Source organism: Erinaceus europaeus, chromosome 11, assembly GCF_950295315.1.
Source record: "Erinaceus europaeus chromosome 11, mEriEur2.1, whole genome shotgun sequence".
NCBI lineage: Eukaryota > Metazoa > Chordata > Mammalia > Eulipotyphla > Erinaceidae > Erinaceus > Erinaceus europaeus.
Genome location: NC_080172.1, coordinates 77,416,604 through 77,430,274, shown reverse-complemented (window position 1 = coordinate 77,430,274; position 13,671 = coordinate 77,416,604). Strand labels below are relative to the sequence as shown.

At 37.1% G+C, this 13,671-nt stretch overlaps 1 protein-coding gene across 6 annotated transcripts in view; it reads right to left on the bottom strand.

Annotated features, from left to right (window-relative positions):
- Window positions 1-13,671, bottom strand: part of TLCD4 (TLC domain containing 4) — a 133,102-nt gene that overhangs the window by 30,799 nt on the left and 88,632 nt on the right. For all 6 annotated transcript variants that reach the window (XM_060202119.1, XM_060202117.1, XM_060202116.1 and 3 more), the window contains one exon: window positions 13,323-13,417. In XM_060202119.1, coding sequence (XP_060058102.1) covers window positions 13,323-13,417 — 95 coding nt within the window. The remainder of the gene's footprint in view (window positions 1-13,322; window positions 13,418-13,671) is intronic.

Sequence of the window (13,671 nt, the reverse complement as noted above, 5' to 3'; positions counted from 1 at the left end):
TAAATGCCTTTTAAATGTGTATATAATTTTGAAAATGACCAAAGATAACAAGTTTACCTCCTTCACACTCTTTCTTAAAAATTATCTGAGTTCTCCAGACTGCTCTCCACAGGGGTTGGACCAACTGACAACCCCGCCAGCAGTGCAGGAGGGTTCCTTTGCCCCCAGCATTTGTTACTGCTACCTTTTCTCATGTGTGACATTCTCACAGGAGTGAAGTGGTATTTATTTGCATTTCTCTGACAATCAATGACTTGAAGCATTTTTTCATGTTTCTCAGCCTTTTGAATCTCTTCTTTGGTAAATATTCTGTTCATATCCCCTCCTCCTTTTTGGATGGGGTCATTTGTTTTCTTGCTGCTGAGTTTGGTGAGCTCTTTATATATTTTGGTTATTAGCCTCTTGTCTGATGCATTTATTCAGTTTTTTATGGTGTCCTTTGGGTTTTTTATATATCATATTATATCATTTACAATAGTATTAGTTTCATTTCTTCCTTTCCAGTTGGATAACTTTTATTTCTTTTCCTTGTTCAACTGCTCTGGCTAAGACTTCCAGTACAGTACTAAATAAAATATCGATTGTAGGCACTTTGTCTTATTCTTGTCTTGCTCCACAGATGACTGTTTTTTGTTTTGATATCACCTGGGAGCACACATATGACACTATGTATAAATCTATGCTAAATTGAGGGGATAGAGAGCTATCTCACTGGGTAGAATATTGACCTTGCCATGCATGAGATCTAGGTGTGAATCACAACTGGAAATGTCATGGTATCAAGGTAAGAGCTGATGTTTTGGTATCTCTCCCTCATTTTCTCTCTACACGGAAATGCTGGTCTATCAGCAGTGAGATTATGTATGTAAAAAAAACCCAGCTCCACAAGAAAAAAAATTAGTAAGAAAGGCATAATCTTTTTAAATAAATCAGTGTCAATTTAATTTTGATCCCTTTCTATAAGTCAGCATTTTTAGTCTCCTCACCACATTTTATTTTTGTTGTCACATTTTATATCTTTTAGTCTTATATATCCCTTAATTATTGTAATCAAGCCTGAGGCTCCAAAGCTAGCTTTTGAACCCAGCACTACTATAAGCCTGTGCTGAGCAGTATTTTGGTCAGCCCAGTGGCTGTCTCCCTACCCATCTTATCAAAACAGTAAGTAAGGCTGGGAAAATAGCATAATAGTTATGCAAAAAGACTTTCAAGAGGCTCTGAGGCCCCACATTGAATCCCCAGCACCAGCATAAGCCAGAGCTGAGCAGTACTCTGATGTGTCTCTGTCTCTCTCTCTCTCATTTAAATAAATAAAATACTTTTAAATAATAAAATATTTTTAAAAGTCTCCATGCAAATGGAACCTCAGATTTAAACTATTTTTTCAAGGGTCAACTGTACATTAATTCTTAACATACCACTCCCAAAATTCACTTCTTTAAAGCTATATGGATAGAGTGTGTGGAATGCCCATGATGGAATCCAAACAAATCAAATGAGGGTGACTATGATGGACATAGCAATCCTCTTGACTGTTACCTATTTTATCATCACATTTCAAGTCCATGTGTGGTGTTCTTTTACTTGTTTTGGTATAAACAGGAAACATTTTGGGGCCAGGTGGTAGTGCACCTACTTTACAATGTGTACCTGCAGGGGAAAAGCTGTCTCTCTTCCTCTATTATGCCCCTTCCCCCTCAATTGCTGGCTGTCTCTATCCAATAAATAAATGAAGATTGAGTGGTCTAGAAGGTGGCTAGAAGTGGATAAAGAACTGGACTCTCAAGTATGAGGTCATGAATTCAATCCCCAGCAGCACATGTACCATAGTGATATCTGGTTCTTTCTCTCCTCCTAGCTTTCTCATTAGTAAATAAACAAAATCTTTAAAAAAAAAAAGATTAATACCAAAATAAAATGAAATAAAATAAACAAGAAACATTTTCAAAAACCAAGCCAGCAAAGAGAAAGAATACAGTTATACTAAAGTAGTAGTTCTATGAAAATATGAGATTGCTACATGCCCACAAAAGTATATAAGGCAATAACCACAGAACAAGGGAAGAACTAGTCCTGAATTTCTACTAATACAAAAGTGAAAAGGCCCTAGGAGAGCTTTGTTATGTTTATAAACTATGATGAATGGTCACATCAGAGATTTAATATTAAAAATAAATTCCGGGGGAGTCGGGCGGTACCGCAGTGGGTTAAGCGCAGGTGGCGCAAAAGCACAAGGACTGGCTAAGGATCCGGGTTCGAGCCCCTGGCTCCCCACCTGCAAGGGAGTCCCTTCACAAGCGGTGATGTAGGTCTGCAGGTGTCTCTCCTTTATCTCCTCCTCTCTGTCTTCCCCTCCTCTCTCCATTTCTCTCTGTCCTACCCAACAACAGTGACATCAATAATAACTACAACAATAAAACAAGGGCAATAAAAGGGAATAAATAAATATAAATAAACAAATAAATAAATAAATAAATTCTGGGTGCCAGGTAGTGACGCACTTGGTTGAGTGCATGTTACAGTGCACAAGGACCCAGGTTCGAACCCCCACACACACCTGCATAAGGAAAGCTTCGCAAGTGGTAAAGCAGTGCAGCAGGTATCTCTCTGTCTCTCTCCCTATCACCCCCTTCCCTCTCAATTTCTGGCTGTCTCTATCTTATGAATAAATAAAGATAATAAATAAATAAATAAATTCCAACTCCTCAAACACATACACATTTATATAAGTATCTTTATAAATATACATATATATATTTATGGAAATACTCGTAAACAATTTCTATAGCCTACTTCTGCCTGCTTCTCCTGTATAAGAGAGAGAAAAATATTTCATTTCTTTTTACTGTATTATTTTTAAATAAATGCTCAGCTCTGGCTTATGGTATTGCTGGGGATGGAACCTGGAACTTTAGAGCCTCAGGAATCAAAGTCTTTTTGCATAACCACTATATGATCTTTCCCACTCAGGTTTTTCATTTCAATAATAAAAACTCTTACATGCCATTCAATTTTAAAAGCTTTTTTCTTTGATATAAATATCTAATGTGTTTTATTCAATTTAGTGGAAAATATAAATCAATCTGTGAATCTTACTTTACTAAGTTGTATCCAATGAATATTTAATACTTAAAATCAACATAAGTGTTGATTTTTGAAGTTTTGATATCTTTTGATATGTTACTGTAATAGCTATTATAGCAAGCTAAAATACTTCTTTATGACAATCCTAATGGGAGAAAGGAGGAAATACACTAAGTGGAGCTAAGACTAGATGACATTATTAAAATAATTTTAAAATAACAGTATTTTTTTTTAATGCTGTTAATGTTAAAATATTAGTGAGTCATGTCATTTGTTCCATGGCATTACTGTGGAAATTTTCTTTAAATACAAAATCACTCCTTTTCTAATTCTTGCCTACTGGTCTAAGCTGTATCTTAACTGTATCTGACATAGAAATTTCCAATTTTTAATAGCATCTCAGTACATTTGCTTGAAAAATATCTTTAAAATGCAGATAACTAGGGCAAAGGACTAAATAGGAAGAAAAAAAAACCTCTCACCCTCAAGACACTACACACACACACACACACACACCAATTTTCCTAACACCCTTCAATAAAGGCATCTGAAAAATATTTCTTCTTCAAATGCAGTAGAATAATTTGATGATTAGACTCCAGGGTAGTGTAATAATACAAAAGGGTTGGGGAAGTATGCCTATACTCAGAGATTTTTTTTTCCAAGTTAATTTTTTGTTAAATCTTTTATTTATTGGACAGAGACAGCCAGAAATCAAGAGGGAAGGGGGTGATAGAGAGGGAGAGAGACACAGAGATACCTGCAGCACTGCTTCACCACTCGCAAAGCTTTCCCCCCTGTGGGTGAGGACTGGGGGCTGGAATCCAGGTCCTTGCACATTGTAATACATGCGCTCAACCAGGTGCGCCACTACCCAGCCCCACCTTTTTTAACTTAATTACCTAATTATCTTTTTTACCAGAACACTGACCAGCTCTAACTTATAGTGGTGTGTGTGTGGGTGGAGGGATACTGAACTTGGGACTTTGGAGCCTCAGGCATGAGACTCTCTTTGCATATCTTTTCCAAATAACCACTGCTTTGCCCAAGAGGTTAAAAAATTAATATCAAAAAGAAAAAAGCTATACCATTTTAAAATTTCTATATAAATATATGAGAAGATTCCTCAGTTATAAATTACTCCACCAAAGAACTTTTGAAGACTCCTGTGAATATACTAGAGATATAAAAATAGTGACCAAGACATTTTTAAATCTATATTTAGCCTATAGTAATATAAACAAAAAAAACTTACTTTTCCTACATCATGCTTATACTCTTTACTTGAAGCTTTTAGTTCCAGTTAGACAATTTCTTTTAAAAAGAACAGCTTTATTCTCTTTTCCGAATAAATTTTAAAGACATCTTCAATGAAACGAATCCAATTACAAAGAAGAATAAGGCAAGTATAAACCTATAGGACTACCTCAAATAAAAAAGCTTCTTCACAGCAAAAGAAACCACTACCAAAACCAAGAGACCACTCACAGAATGGGAGGAGATCTTTACATGCCATACATCAGACAAGAGGTTAATAACCAACATATATAAAGAGCTTGCCAAATTCAACAACGAAACAACAAATAACCCCATCCAAAAAAATGGGCGGAGGACATGGACAGAATATTCACCACAAAAGAGATCCAAAAGGCCAAAAAACATGAAAAAATGCTCCAAGTCTCTGATTGTCAGAGAAATGCAAATAAAGACAACAATGAGATACCACTTCACTCCTGTGAGAATGTCATACATCAGAAAAGGTAACAGCAGCAAATGTTGGAGAGGGTGTGGGGTCAAAGGAAACCTCCTACACTGCTGGTGGGAATGTCAATTGGTCCAACTTCTGTGGAAAACAGTCTGGAGAACTCTCAGAAGGCTAGAAATGAGCAGATCGCTTTCTCTCCTCTCCTCTCCCGGATCAACTAGGAATACCAAAGGAGACCACCTGGACTGAAACAAGACAGGACTAGAATGACCACAGGAACCCAGTAAATCACACATGAGTACAAACACGCGTGGCTGGTGACAGAGAGGAGAGAGGGGCCTAAGGAGAGATTAAGTGACTGCTAACATTCAGCAGTTTATCAGTGGAGACACGACCTCCAGTCTGCTCCACAACAAGAGGACAGCTGAAGGGAGGAAAGGACTCCCCAGAGACTCACTCTGAGTCTCCATTGCTACTACCCTCAGAATCTGGAGCAGCAACAGGGAGGGACACCAGGGGACAGAGATCTAACCAGGAAACTCAGGAGAAGATCTATACCTCCTTGGCATAGCTGAGGGGCTGTGAAAGTCTCTTTGCATAACCACTGGATTATCTCTGCCACACCCTGCTTTATCTCTTGGTCAGGAGTCAGTGATTAAGCTAAGAAGCCTATTGATAGTTTAAAAGCCATCAGGCACCCATAGCCTACAGAAAAAAAAGAGGCTTTTACACCACTGAGCTCCAACTCAGGGATTGAAAAAAAACTGTTAACTTCCACCACAGTAAACCCTTTAATTAAATTACTTAGACACAAGTCAATCCAGGCAATAGTGATCAATAATTTGAAAAGTACTGATAAAGGGAACTCATAACATAATATATAAAATGGGTAAAACAACAAGAAAAAATATTGGAGACTCGAACCAGGACAAGAGTCCAGCTAAAAGTCCTCCAGAGGGTGAAGCACAAAACAACAAGTTCAACATCCAAACATTAGCTAAGGAATAATAACAGAAGTGAGTAAAGAATTTGAAAAAATTGTAATCAGAAATGCAGGAACAACAAATGAGAATATGGAAGAAAATTCTAATTATCTCATGGTTATTAGAGAGCTGAAAGCTGAAATCTCTGAGCTAAGAAGGCAACTAGCTGAACAAGCTAAAACAGTATCAGAGCAGGGCAACAAAATAGATGAACTCCAGAAAGCAGTAGAGGGCAGAGAGAATAGAATCAATGAGGCTGAAGACAGAATTAGCAAGATTGAGGATGAATTAGAGACAACTAAAAAAGAAGTAAGAGATCTCAAAAAGAGATTAAGAGATGCTGAAAATAACAACAGAGTCCATGGGATGACTTCAAAAGAAACAATATACGCATTATTGGCTTACCAGAGGAAGAAAGAGAAGGAGAGGAAGAAAGCATTCTCCAGGCCATAATAGCTGAAAATTTCTCTAGTCTAAACAACACCAAAGACATAAAGATTCAAGAAGCCCAGAGGGTCCCAAACAGAATTAACCCAGACCTAAAGACACCAAGACATGTCATACTTAGAATGGAAAGGAATAAGGATAAAGAAAGGATCCTCAAGGCTGCAAGAGAAAAACAAAGAGTCACCTACAAAGGAAAACCCATAAGATTAGCAGCAGACTTCTCCATACAAACACTACAGGCCAGAAGAGAATGGCAAGCTATCTATCGAGTGCTCAATGAGAAAGGCTTTCAGCCAAGAATACTATATCCTGCTAGACTGTCATTCAGACTAGATGGAAGCATCAAAACCTTCTCAGACAAACAACAGGTGAAGGAAGCAACCATCACCAAGCCTGCCCTGAAAGAAGTTCTGAAAGGTCTCCTATAAACAACCAGACCACCACAAATAGGACATATATCAAAATACTCTAAAACTCTACAAAAATGGCATTAAAATATCTTCAATCTTTGATATCAATAAATGTGAATGGCCTGAATTCACCTATTAAAAGACACAGAGTAGGAAGATGGATCAGAAAACACAACCCAACAATATGTTGTCTACAGGAAACTCACCTAACGCAACAAGACAAACACAGACTTAAAGTGAAAGGATGAAAAACTATCATACAAGCCAATGGCCCACAAAAAAGGGCAGGAACAGCTATTCTCATATCTGACATGATAGACTTTAAAATAGATAAGATTAAAAAAGATAGGAATGGACACTACTTACTGCTCAGAGGATCAGTCAATCAAGAGGACTTAACAATTATTAATATCTATGCACCCAATGAGAAGCCATCTAAATACATCAAACTTCTACTGAAAGAGCTACAGCAATATATTAACAGTAACACAATCATAGTAGGGGACTTCAACACTCCACTATCTCAACTTGACAGATCATCCAGGAAGAAAATCAGTAAAGACATAAGGGAGCTAAATGAAGAGATAGATAAACTAGAACTATTGGACATTTTCAGAGTCATTCATCCAAAGAAACTGGAATACACATTTTACTCAAATCCACATGGGTCATTCTCAAGGATAGATCATATGTTAGGCCACAAAGACAGCATCAGCCTATTCAAGAGCACTGAAATCATCCCAAGCATCTTCTCAGACCACAGTGGAATTAAACTAACACTTAACAATCAACAAAAGATTAGTAACAGTGCCAAAATGTGGAAGCTCAACAGTACACTTCTTAACAACTTCTGGGTCAAAGAGGAAATCAAGGAAGAAATCAAAATGTTTCAAGAGTTTAATGAAAATGAAGACACAAGCTATCAAAATATTTGGGATACAGCTAAAGCAGTCCTAAGAGGGAAGTTCATAGCTATACAAGCACACATTAGGAAACAAGAAAAGGCACAAATAAACAGCCTGATTGCACATCTTAAAGACCTAGAAGAAGAACAACAAAGGAACCCTAAAGCAACCAGAAGGACAGAAATTACTAAAGTTAGGGCAGAAATAAATAATATTGAGAATAGGAAAACCATACAAAAGATCAATGAAAGTAAATGTTGGTTCTTCGAAAGAGTAAACAAAATCGACAAACCTTTAGCCAGAATCACAAAACAAAAAAGAGAGAAGACCCAAATAAATCGGATACTAAATGAAAGAGGAGAAATCACAACAGACACTGCAGAAATTCAACATATCATGCGAGGCTTCTATGAACAACTATATGCCACCAAGCTAGAGAACCTGGAAGAAATGATTTCCTAGATACCTACCAACTTCCAAAACTAAGTCAAGAGGAAGTGGATAACATGAACAAGCCCATCACAGCTAATGAAATTGAAACAGTTATCAAAAATCTTCCCAAAAATAAAAGTCCTGGACCAGATGGTTTTACAAATGAATTCTACAAAACCTTCAAAGAAGAACTAATACCTCTACTTTTAAAAGTCTTCCAGAAGATTGAAGACACTGGAATACTCCCTGCCAGCTTCTATGAAGCCAACATCACCCTGATACCAAAAGCAGACAGGGACACAACCAAAAAAGAAAACTACAGACCAATATCTCTGATGAACATAGATGCGAAAATATTGAACAAAATTCTAGCCAACTGGATACAGCAGTATATCAAAAAGATTGTTCATCATGACCAAGTGGGGTTTATCCCAGGCATGCAAGGTTGGTTTCATATACGTAAATCAATCAATGTGATCCACCACATCAACAAAAGCAAGACCAAAAACCACATGGTCATATCAATAGATGCAGAGAAAGCCTTTGACAAAATCCAACATCCCTTTATGATCAAACCACTACAAAAAATGGGAATAGATGGAAAATTCCTGAAGATAGTGGAGTCTATCTATAGCAAACCTACAGCCAACATCATACTCAATGGTGAAAAACTGGAAGCATTTCCACTCAGATCAGGTACTAGACAGGGCTGCCCACTATCACCACTACTATTCAACATAGTGTTGGAAGTTCTTGCCATAGCAATCAGGCAGGAGCAAGGAATTAAAGGGATACAGATTGGAAGAGAAGAAGTCAAACTCTCCTTATTCGCAGATGACATGATAGTATACATGGAAAAACCTAAGGAATCCAGCAAGAAGCTTTTGGAAATCATCAGGCAATACAGTAATGTGTCAGGCTATAAAATTAACATTCAAAAGTCAGTGGCATTCCTCTATGCAAACACTAAGCTAGAAGAAATTGAAATCCAGAAATCAGTTCCTTTTTCTATAGCAACAAAAACAATAAAATATCTAGGAGTAAACCTAACCAAAGAAGTGAAAGACTTGTATACTGAAAATTATGAGTCACTACTCAAATAAATTGAAAAAGACACAAAGAAGTGGAAAGATATTCCATGTTCATGGGTTGGAAGAATTAACATCATCAAAATGAATATTACCCAGAGCCATCTACAAATTTAATGCTATCCCCATCAAGATCCCAAGCACATTTTTTAGGAGAATAGAACAAATGCTACAAATGTTTATCTGGAACCAGAAAAGACCTAGAATTGCCAAAACAATCTTGAGAAAAAAGAACAGAACCGGGGAGTCGGGCTGTAGCACAGCGGGTTAAGCGCAGGTGGCGCAAAGCACAAGGACCGGCATAAGGATCCCGGTTCGAACCCCGGCTCCCCACCTGCAGGGGAGTCCCTTCACAGGCGGTGAAGCAGGTCTGCAGGTGTCTATCTTTCTCTCCTCCTCTCTGTCTTCCCCTCCTCTCTCCATTTCTCTCTGTCCTATCCAACAACGACAACAACAATAATAACTACAACAACAAAAAAACAAGGGCAACAAAAGGGAACAAATAAATAAAATAAATAAAAATTTATAAAAAAAAAAAAAAAAAAAAAAAAAGAACAGAACCGGAGGCATCACACTGCCAGATCTCAAACTGTATTATAGAGCCATTGTCATCATAACTGCTTGGTATTGGAACATGAACAGACACACTGACCAGTGGAATAGAATTGAGAGCCCAGAAATGAGGCCCCACACGTATGGACATCTAATCTTTGACAAAGGGGCCCAGATTATTATATGGGGAAAGCAGAGTCTCTTCAACAAATGGTGTTGGAAACAATGGGTTGAAACATGCAGAAGAATGAAACTGAATCACTGTATTTCACCAAATACAAAAGTAAATTCCAAGTGGATCAAGGACTTGGATGTTAGACCAGAAACTATCAGATACTTAGAGGAAAATATTGGCAGAACTTTTTTCCGCATAAATTTTAAAGACATTTTCAATGAAACGAATCCAATTACAAGGAAGACTAAGGCAAGTATAAACCTATGGGACTACATCAAATTAAAAAGCTTCTTCACAGCAAAAGAAACCACTACCCAAACCAAGAGACCCCTCACAGAATGGGAGAAGATCTTTACATGCCATACATCAGATAAGAGTTTAATAACCAACATATATAAAGAGCTTGCCAGACTCAACAACAAGACAACAAATAACCCCATCCAAAAATGGGGGGAGGACTTGGACAGAATATTCACCACAGAAGAAATCCAAAAGGCCGAGAAACACATGAAAAAATGCTCCAAATCTCTGGTTGTCAGAGAAATGCAAATCAAGACAACAATGAGATATCACTTCACTCCTGTGAGAATGTCATACATAAAAAAAGGTAACAGCAGCAAATGCTGGAGAGGGTGTGGGGTCAAAGGAACCCTCCTGCACTGCTGGTGGGAATGTCAATTGGTCCAACCTCTGTGGAGAACAGTCTGGAGAACTCTCAGAAGGCTAGAAATGGACCTACCCTATGACCCTGCAATTCCCCTCCTGGGGATATATCCTAAGGAACCCAACACATCCATCCAAAAATATCTGTGTACACATATGTTCTTGGCAGCACAATTTGTAATAGCCAAAACCTGGAAGCAACCCAGGTGTCCAACAACAGATGAGTGGCTGAGCAAGTAGTGGTATATATACACAATGGAATACTACTCAGCTGTAAAAAACGGTGACTTCACCATTTTCAGCCGATCTTGGATGGACCTTGAAAAAATCATGTTGAGTGAAACAAGTCAGAAACAGAAGGATGAATATGGGATGATCTCACTCTCAGGCCGAAGTTGAAAAACAAGATCAGAAAAGAAAACACAAGTCGAACCTGAAATGGAATTGGAATATTACACCAAAGTAAAAGACTCTGGGGTAGGTGGGTGGGTGGGGAGAATACAGGTCCATGAAAAATGATGAATGAAATAGTGGGGGTTGTATTGTTAAATGGGAATCTGGGGAATGTTATGCATGTTAAAAAAAAAAAAAAAAAAGAAGTAGAAATGCAAAGCAGAAATTGACTGAGTTTGGAATATGGCACCAAAGTAAGAAAGCAGAAGTATACTAGAGTTTGCAGTGAGTACCTCCTTAACACTTCCTCTCCACTATTCCAAGCTTTGGGTCCATGATTGCTCAACAAATTGTTTGGATTCGTATGTTAACTCTCTTTTCAGTCACCGGGTTCCAGATGCCATCAGGCCAGGCTTCCCTGGATTGAAGACCCCACCAATGTGTCCTGGAGCTCAGCTTCCCCAGAGACCCACTCTACTAGGGAAAGAGAGAGACAGACTGGGAGTATGGACCGACCAGTCAACGCCCATGTTCAGCGGGGAAGCAATTACAGAAGCCATACCTTCTACCTTCTTCAACCCACAATGACCCTGGGTCCATGCTCCCAGAGGTATAGAGAATGGGAAAGCTACTGGGGAGGGGATGGGATATGGAGATTGGGTGGTGGGAATTGTGTGGAGTTGTACCCCTCCTACCCTATGGTTTTGTTCATTAATCCTTTCTTAAATAAAAAATAAATAAATTAAATAAATTAAAAAAAAAAAAGAAGGCTAGAAATGGACCTACCCTATGATCCTGCAATTTCTCTCCTGGGGATATATATATCCTAAGGAACCCAACACACCCATCCAAAAAGATCTGTGTACACATATGTTCTTGGCAGCACAATTTGTAATAACCAAAACCTGGAAGCAACCCAGGTGTCCAACAACATATGAGTGGCTGAGCAAGTAGTGGTATATATACACAATGGAACACTACTCAGCTGTAAAAAATGGTGACTTCACCATTTTCAGCCGATCTTGGTTGGACCTTGAAAAAATCATGTTGAGTGAAATAAGTCAGAAACAGAAGGATGAATATGGGATGATCTCACTCTCAGGCAGAAGTTGAAAAACAAAATCAGAAAAGAAAACACAAGTAGAACCTGAAATAGAATTGGCGTATTGCACCAAAGTAAAAGTGTCAAGTCAAAATGCTTGTCAAAAAACAGTCCTTTTATATTAAAAGATAAGAGTTTCACAAATGCTTATACAAAATAATAACAGCAGTAATAGTAACAGAAGTTGTATATCATTTTTTCCCTCTTCAAGTACGGCAGACAATAATGATAATGACAATAGTAGTAATACAAACTATAGTATTTTACTGTCAACTGTAAACCATTATTTCCTCAATAAAGAAATTAAGAGTCTAAGAAAGAAGTAAGTATTCCCACATCATTAAACAACCAGCAAACCAATCCATGCACACACAAGACTGGAATTTCAGTGGCAAAGAAAGAATAGCAGTTTTGTGTATTTATATTTATAATTGCAAATGAATATCTATAAATGCATGTTTACATTCTGTTTTATATAAATCACTAGTTTTTCACTGGTCTGGGCCAACTTTCTTGATAGAAGAGATAGAAGGAGAACTAACATACCATAGCACTGAATTTTCTTTCACTGTGGTGAGAGCCAGATAGGATCCTGCGTTGCACATAGGGCAAAGCAAGTACATTATCTAGATGAGCTACCTTTCTGGTCCTAAATTATATTTATGGTGTAATGATTATTTGACTCATGTTCAGAAAATATTTCTAAATTGCAACATGATACATTAAACTAACACAGATACTTATACATAGCATATTTTTCCCAGTGTTGACTGGTAGCTTGCAAGTCTTTTTTTGGTTGTTGTTAAGTGCACAGAATATAAAAAGTTTGCATTCCAAATAAAAGATAGAAACTCTATTAAGTACCTATCTGAAAAATGAAGATATTGTAATAATAGAATATGTCAGTCAAAATAATTTTCTTTAGAAAAATACAGCAATTATAAGGACTGACAACATTAAAACATAGTTTTTAATTATTCAGATTTGTGACTTCAAATGGGGGGTAGAGAATTGCTTTGTTAATATTTGATATTTGTGGGAATGTCAAATTCACTTCCTGTTTTCACCACTGCTTTTGTATGTTAGTATAAAGAAAAATACAAAGAATATAATTTTATCTTATATAAAAATATAAAGGATAAAATATAATAATATTAATAATTACATGCTTCTATTAATCCTACAGGTAATAAAAATGCTCATTAATATAAGTATTTCAGTAATAGAAATTTAGAAGAAAAAAGCCAGTAGTTACACTTAATTTTTAAAGCAGAAAACATGTAATGGTGTAACATACATACTGTATGCATATAACTGCAGCATTACACACATTTATTATTTCTAGAACTTATTTTGGGCTTATATGTTAATCCTGGCACTCACCAGAATAAGGAAATATGCATACACTGCTGTACAATGGTGAAGCACAAAACTTTTGTCACCAATCATCTTCCAATACCAAATGATAACTACCAAATCTGTAAGAAGGAAAAATAAGCATTACATAGGTAAAAATCTATATTGTTTTTCATGAGTATTTAATACTTTCTCTTGGTAATTCTGAGTCCACAGCACTTTAATCACACTTCACACTTCAGTGCTATTCCAACCCCACTCAACATAGTAAAAACATGACAGGGAAATAAGGAGCAGAAAACAGTCTGTGACCTTTACTAATTACAGTTCAAATAGTTTACTGCTACAAAGTTTAATAAAACAATACAAAGCCATA